The sequence below is a fragment of the Ranitomeya imitator genome, chromosome 5 (assembly GCF_032444005.1).
Source record: "Ranitomeya imitator isolate aRanImi1 chromosome 5, aRanImi1.pri, whole genome shotgun sequence".
Taxonomy (NCBI): domain Eukaryota; kingdom Metazoa; phylum Chordata; class Amphibia; order Anura; family Dendrobatidae; genus Ranitomeya; species Ranitomeya imitator.
In genome coordinates, this window is record NC_091286.1 from 408,005,842 (window position 1) to 408,013,773 (window position 7,932).

The 7,932-nt window shown below is 45.5% G+C and overlaps 1 protein-coding gene across 1 annotated transcript; it reads right to left on the bottom strand.

Moving 5' to 3' along the window:
* Positions 1-254: 254 nt before the first annotated feature.
* Positions 255-2,378, bottom strand: LOC138637781 (uncharacterized). The gene is made up of 3 exons (XM_069726701.1): positions 2,305-2,378; positions 2,039-2,185; positions 255-1,202 (listed from the first exon to the last, which is right to left on the bottom strand). The coding sequence occupies exons 1-3, from the start codon at positions 2,376-2,378 to the stop codon at positions 284-286; spliced, it is 1,140 nt and encodes a 379-aa protein (XP_069582802.1). The 3' UTR covers positions 255-283.
* Positions 2,379-7,932: the final 5,554 nt, after the last annotated feature.

Here is a 7,932-nt window from a genome sequence, read left to right on the forward strand (position 1 = left end):
AAGGTTATTTCAATTTGCAGAATATGAACTGTGGGTAATGGGATAATAACAGTGTCAGTGACTAAAAAGTAAGTTGCGGACACAAGGTTTGATTTTTCAAACAAAGTTCTTTTTTATTAATTCCTATTTTTTTTTTAAATGATAAAGAACAAAAGGACATTGAATGCATGGGGTTAGCCATCCAATCTGCTCAGCTGTACGGATGAAGAACACAAGGGCCTTGATTGCTTTGGGGTTAGCCATCCGATCTGCTCTTCTGTACAGGCTGACATCTTGATGGGGGTTAGGTGTCTGATCTTCTCTGCTGTTCAGGCTGCTCAACACCGGCACAGGAGTATTGCCAGTGCACGGCACCTTCAGGACTCATGAAGTAGTCAGTGAAGGTTTCTCGCACACGCAACCCCGAGATGGATTGCCTGCCTTGACCCAAGTTGTCCACTGCAATTAATTCAGACAGCTGTGACTCCTCAACTACCTCTGTGCTGTAGTCCCGAACGTAGTTGTGGAGAACACAGCATGCCTTGATCACAGTGTCAACGGTCTCCGTATCTAGCTGGATGGCAGTGTGAAAGATCCTCCACTGACTACACATGATCCCAAAGGTGCATTCCACATATTTTCGTGCACGGCTCAGCCGATAGTTGAAAATCCTCCGCCGGTCATCCAGTGCCCTTCGTGGGTATGGGCGCAGCAGGTTTGTTTTTAAGGGAAAAACCTCATCCGATACCATCACAAAGGGTACAGGATGTGTGGAACCGGGCAAAGGTCTTGGGGCTGGGAGCGTTCCGCCATCTCGAAGAATTTGAAGTCCAATCTGTGATGATTGCAGCACCCGAGAGTCCCCAGAACTGCCATAAGCACCAACGTCGATGGCAACAAACTTGTAATTGGCACCAGCCACCGCCATCAGGACCACAGAAAAATACTTCTTATAATTAAAGAAGCGTGATCCTGATCTTGGTGGCTTCAGCACTCTCACATGTTTGCCATCGACAGCACCTACGCAGTTGGGGAAATTGGCCACAGACTGAAAGCCTGCTGCTACCTGCAGCCAAGTCTCCTCGGTTGGGCAAGGCATCACGATGGGCTGCAACTTCTGCCAGATGACGGCACATGTGCACCTCACAATTTGAGAGATGGTGGATTTGCCAACCCTAAATTGGAGGTGCAGGGATGTGTAGCTCTCTCCTGTGGCCAAAAACCTGGAAAAAAAAATAAAAAAATTAGAATATTTTTAATAACGATGAAAATATGCATGACAACATAAATATTACGATTCAGGGGCACTAGATCTGTAAACATTGTGGCGCAGTGGCAGCATTATGGGGGCACTTGCAGCATTGTGGCACAGTGGCAGCATTATAAGGGGCACTGGCAGCATTGTGGCGCACTGGCAGCATTATGGCGGCACTGTGGCAGCATTATAGGGGCACTGGCAGCATTGTGGCGCAGTGGCAGCATTATGGAGGCTGTGGCAGCATTGTGGCGTAATAGCAGCATTATGGGGGCACTGGCAGAATTGTGGCGCACAGGCAGCATTATGGCGGCACTGTGGCAGCATTATAGGGGCACTGGCAGCATTGTGGCCCAGTGGCAGCATTATGGAGGCACTGGCAGCATTGTGGCGCACTGGCAGCATTATGGGGGGCACTGGCAGCATTGTGGTGCAGTGGCAGCATTATGGAGGCTGTGGCAGCATTGTGGCGTAATAGCAGCATTATGGGGGCACTGGCAGCATTGTGGCGCACTGGCAGCATTATGGGGGGCACTGGCAGCATTGTGGCGCAGTGGCAGCATTATGGGGGCTGTGGCAGCATTGTGGCGCACTGGCAGCATTCTGGGGTGCATTGGCATCATTGTGGTGCAGTGCCAGCATTATGGGGGCTGTGGCCGCATTGTGGCGCACTGGCAGCATTCTGGGGTGCATTGGCAGCATTGTGGCGCAGTGGCAGCATTATGGCGGCACTGTGGCAGCATTATCTATGGGGCCAATGTGTGGAGTTTGTGTTTTTTTTTTTTTTTTAAAAAAGGGCCTTACCGCAAGGTGATGAGCAGCCTTTCCTCAGCAGAGATTGATCTTTGCATGCATGTGTCTTCATAGCTGAGTTGTGGAGCCAGAATTATCAGAAGGCGATCAAATGCCTGAATCGTAAGCCGGCAAAACTGGATAAATTTCTCAGGAAAACTGAATGTAAAAAAAAAAAAAAAGTCAGAAACCACAGATATATAACACAACTGTGTATAACATCAATAAAAAAAAAAGTGAACACAGATGACTATATATCTTTTCTACCTATATCTTACCTCCTTAAATCTTGGTAAAGGACATGGAAGTGTCCCTTTTCCTCCCGCTCATTAATAATGGGATGAACCCACATCCGTTTTGGACGTCTTCTAATCCTTCTCCGAGATTGCTCCCATGGGAGAATATAGTCTTTATTATTTACATGGTACTGTACAACGCATGGACAATCGCTGCTAAGGCTACTTTCACTTCCATCACTACTGTTCCGTCGCAATACACTAGCGCCAACATACCGATGGACGTTGTGAAATAACTGCATGACGTGGGCAGCAGATGCAGTTTTTCTACACATCCGCTGCCCATTCTGCAATCTGGGGAGGAGGGTGTGTATTTTCTGCCGCACATGAGCAGTCAAAAATGGCGGATGCGATGCACCAAGAAAGTAACATGGAAGGCCGCCGTCACACTTGCGAGTTTTACGGACGTAAGAGCGCAGAAACTACGTCCGTAAAACTCGCATAACATACGGCACAATGATTCTCAATGGGTCTCGTCCTATCAGCCGTATATTACGGATCCGTAATATACGGCGTTCTACGGGCGCAGAAAATCGCAGCATGCTGCGTTTGTCAGCGTATTGCGCAAAAAATACGCCAATGCAAGTCTATGGGAGAGCGTATAATATGGAATGCATACGGACCATGCGTGTGCCTTGCGAGAAATACGCAGCTTACTGGCAGATGTCCGGAAATGTCCAAAGGCCTCAATCAGGCAGGTGAGACATGCTAATTAGCTGAAAAAGCCAGACAGTGAACCCGGAAGTCTGCTGCACGCCTCCACGGAGTGAGAATCATCATGGCTAACATTATAAATGTGGACATGCTGATCATTTTGGTCCAAGAGAGGCCTGTCCTCTGGGACCAAAGAGACCCAAATTATGCCAACAGGGCACAAAAAGAGGCAGCATGGAGGAGTGTGTGTGGGTCCCTCTTCCCACATTATGACCAGCAGCCACGTGAGGCACAGCGACAGATAAGTAAGTACACCCATGTTTGAAATGTAATGTTCTTGTCAAACAGCAGGCCCATACTACTTTGAATTTCTCAACAATAATTTCATAAATATTCATGAATGAACTAGAAAGCACACCAGTAGATACATGGTGTTGTACATGATAAACGGATTTCATTAATGTTTTGAATAGGTGTCCCTTACTAACAGTGTTTCCCATTAATTGTCCTTTCTGTGATAGAGGTTAGGGGACTCTGTCCTTGCTTCATAATTGTGTGAGTTTTGTAACTTTAATATTAAATGTGCTCCACAAATGCCTATTTGGATGATAAGCTTAAATCTGTGTAGTCTATTACACCTTTTGTGAGCACTCTGCTTAATGGGCTAATCAATGTGTTTAATTTTTGTTGTTTCAGTGGGTGATGTTACAACAAGGTGGCGGAGTATCCGTGACCAATATAGGAGGGAGAGGCAGCAGCGGGAGCGAAGTGGAGCCGGGGCACCTCCAAAAAAAATATATATATTTATTTTGACCGCCTAAACTTTCTTAACCCCAGCATGGACCTCAGGCCGTAAGTAAAAACATAACTAACTTTTTCAAATGTTTTATTGTTAGAAAATTTTGCAAAAATTTTTTTGTAAAAATATACATTATTATTTTTCAGAACTCAGTCTAACCTCACTGACAGGGAGACAGGGTCTGACTCGGAACTGGTCATTGACCCAGTTGGGGAAGGTGAAGAGGTGGCTGGTCCATCTGCTGCTCCCTCAGGCTCCATCCCTCCTGGATCCTCCACATCTGGCCAGGCAGCTCCATCTGCATCCGACCCACCACAAGAGGCCCCACAGTTTGCATCTGCCGCCGCAGCATCATCATCAGCAGCAGCACCACCACCTAGCCAGGATGACCCTGGAAATAGCAGCAGCCCAACTGTTGCCCTGGGTCCATCCCCACAGGCTGCAGTCAGACCACAGCGTTCACGACGCAGGAGAGAGCTTCTCCAAAGCAGGAGAAACGTGGATGCTGGGGTCATGAACTATTTGGCCCGGGTTCGAGAGGATGATGGGGAGGAGGGCTTTACCAGGAGCCTTGCCCAGTACTTGAGGTCCATAGAGCGGGAGTTGAGGCTTCGTGTGAGAGGGTGTTTTCAGATCCTTATTGACGCATGCACCCCGCCAAATAACCCATACAATCTCTTGCTGATGATTGAACAGTGGCAGATGTCACCCGAAAATATTCTGCGGCCTCAGAGATTACAAGGCCTGGCTGCTCAACAAGGATCTGAAGCACCCCCTCCACATCAGCCAACACCTCAACCCCAACCCACAACTAACCCACAATGGCAACCTCAGCAACATATGGCGGGATATCATCAACCATCCCAATATGGCCACTTGTCCACAGCCAGTGCTGGAGGCTGGTCCCAACCTGGGTATGGACAATATGGTCATTTTGGGTTGGGGTATGATTCCCGGCCATATGGTCAGCAACAGCAGGGTTATCTCACAAATCCTCGCCCCACTCTTCAAAGTTCACAGCATCCTAGCTGGGCTACTGTCCCTCAGGCCACTACAACATATGCACAGGGTGCTGGACAATTGGGCCTACAAAGGCCACCTGATGCTGACACTGAGCAAGCTACATCTCCTGCACCAACCTACCAGGACTTGTAATTTTTGTTATTTTATGTTTTTTTTGTTTTTTTGGGGTTATTTTTTCATTTTTTTCATTTTTTAGAATATGATTTGTATCCACAATATTCTTTGAGATTGTGCCAACATAACAGTCTTTATTGTGGATGTTGTAAATAATTTGTTGTGACACACAAAAAAGGCCATTTAGAGGCCAAATAATGGTTATGTCCAAAAAACAAAAACAAACCATAACAAATTTACAACAGTAAAAAGTTCTATTACTACCAAAGTCTTGATGCGCTCTATTCATTCTTCCATCACACACACACATGATATGCTGATAACCATATGTGACATAATTAAATACAACAGACCGAGTTTCTAAATTGGTTAACACATAATATATAGATCTAAATAATTACACATGCAAAAATGCATAGTCTTGCCAGGGAGTGGCACCTTGAGGCGTCAAAAAATAATTTGTAAACACATCACGAACTTTAAGACCAGAAAGTGGACGACGCGGAGGAGGGACATATGGGGTAGGCATACTAACATTGTTCATGAGGTGAGCTTCCAAATTTTGAGAGGAACAATCATGTATTCTTGTGAAATTATGTAGAATTACACAGGCTTTGATCACTTCATTGATTGTAGCCTCACTCAGCTGGATGGCAGACTGAAGAACACGCCATTTAGCAACAAGAGTACCAAATGCGCACTCAACCAGTCTCCGTGCCCTGGAAAGTCTCAAATTAAACACCCTCCGCCGGTGGTCAAGGTTGCGCCTGGGGTAAGGCCTCATGACGTGCCTCGTCAGTTGGAAGGCCTCATCTCCAACCAAAACAAAAGGCACTGCTTCCGCATTGGAGCCTGGGAGTTGTTGTGGTGGTGGGAGGTTCAACTGGTTGTCACGTAGCCGCCGACCCATTATGGACGAATTGAAGACCCTAGAGTCTCCAGTTCGCCCATAGGCCCCAATGTCTACAATTATAAACCTGTAGTTACTGTCAGCAACTGCTAACAGAACTACAGAGAAAAACTGCTTGTAATTGTAGAATTGGGAACCAGAGTTCGGTGGCTTACGCACCCTGATATGTTTCCCATCCACAGCTCCAATGCAGTTAGGGAAGTCCCAATTATTTTTGAAACCAGTGGCGATTTTGAGCCAATCGTCCTGTTTTGGCTCAGGCAACACAACTTCATGAAGTTTCTGCCAGATTTGTGAACAGGTTGTCCGAACAATGCCTGAAATTGTTGACCGCCCAATCAGAAACTCCAGGTGTAGACCCGCATAGGACAAGCCTGTGGCCAGGAAGCTGCAATACAAGAAAAAGGTAAAAAAAACATTAACATGATGACTACGAAAACAGGAATAAGCACAAGTGAATATTTCATTTACTATGACATTATTTCCAAAAGAAAAAGGTTCATTTTAAAATCTTTATATAGTAGAATATTTACACCATTCTTTTATATGTGCTTGTGGCTTCATGTCCAAGTTAAGTTAATGAAACATAGTAGGACACCACACAGTTTAAAAAAAACAAAAAAAAACAGTCTGTGCGAATGTGGAATACATACCGTAAGGTTAGGAGCAGACGCTCCTCAGCAGAGATGGCTTTTCTCATCCAGGTGTCCCGATAGGTGATCCCAGGACGTAAGATCTCCAACAACATGTCAAAAGTCCTGATGGACATGCGACTATACAGGTAAAACTTGTCAGGATGTGCCCTCAAAGCTGAATATAGTCTCTGGAAATGTCCTTTACTCTTGCGTTGTGTCAATAGAGGATGTACCCACAATCTTCGTCTCCTCCTTCGCGGATCAACATTGACCTGATATGGCTGGCCAAAGCGACGAGACAACACCCAGTGAAGCAACACCCGCTGAGTTGTGCTTAAATACACAGGGTCAGACATGTTTTTAAGGTCAAAGCAACACAGCCAAAATATGCTAGAGAACATATAGGGCAGATGGGAGGGGTCCACCTGTTGTAGAGGGCTTAAATATTGTGGTTAATGAGGGTTTAAATGATTTGCAGGCCTGAAAACCGTTAAATGTCCATTTTGTGATGGTGTGTGAAAAATACGCCATACAGATCACATACGGATTACACACGCACAAGCACATGCGCAAAATACGCGACCACACCTAAGCAACGCATTAACTACGGAAGTCGATTACGGAGACATTTTGGCGTATTGAACGCGTAGTACGGACGTATAATACGTTCCGTATTGTCTTACGCCAAGTGTGACGCCGGCCGAAGGATTTTTTGTGTCGACGGTCTGCCAAAAAAAGACACATACATCGCACAATGGATGCAACATGCGGCAAAACGTCGCAAACCATTGCAAATACAGGTGTATGGGTAAAAAAAAAATCCTGCAAGCACATATGCAGGATCCGTTTTATCCCAAAATGACAGATTGCAAGGGAGCGTTACGGAAGTGGGAAGTAGCCTATCCGCAGCAACAGAAACACTGCATATCCACAGCATAGTCCGCATAGTGTGCACATCTAATGACATTATATTACCTGCTCACTGTGGTGGTGCAGCAAAAGCAGTGCCGTCAGCAACAAAAGATGGTTTTGTTGTGGCGAAAGACGCCAATGGGGCTGAACGTGCGGCATGTTGAATGCAACAAAAAGGCAAAATGGAGAAGAGGGGTTGGAACAGGAAATGACCTATTGAGAGTCTCTTTTTTTTCTTTTTTTTTAACCAACTTTATTTGTTCTTAAAAACGCTTAAAAAACGCACACAAAAAAACGCATCAAAAACGCACCAAAAACGCATGCGGATTTCCGGAAGAAAACATCAGGTTTTCGTCAGGAAAATTGCATGAAAAATCCTGAACGTGTGCACATAGCCTTAGGGCGCCACTATCGCCTCAGGTTCTTTTATTTATTTTAACTAGGGCTTGACATGACGAATAAAGTTTTTTTATTTTATCTTATGGGTTGGTGTGCCAGAGGAAATCCCTTTTCTTTGTCTTTATTTTGTGAAATATGACTCTGTGATTTAAAGGCATCAATGT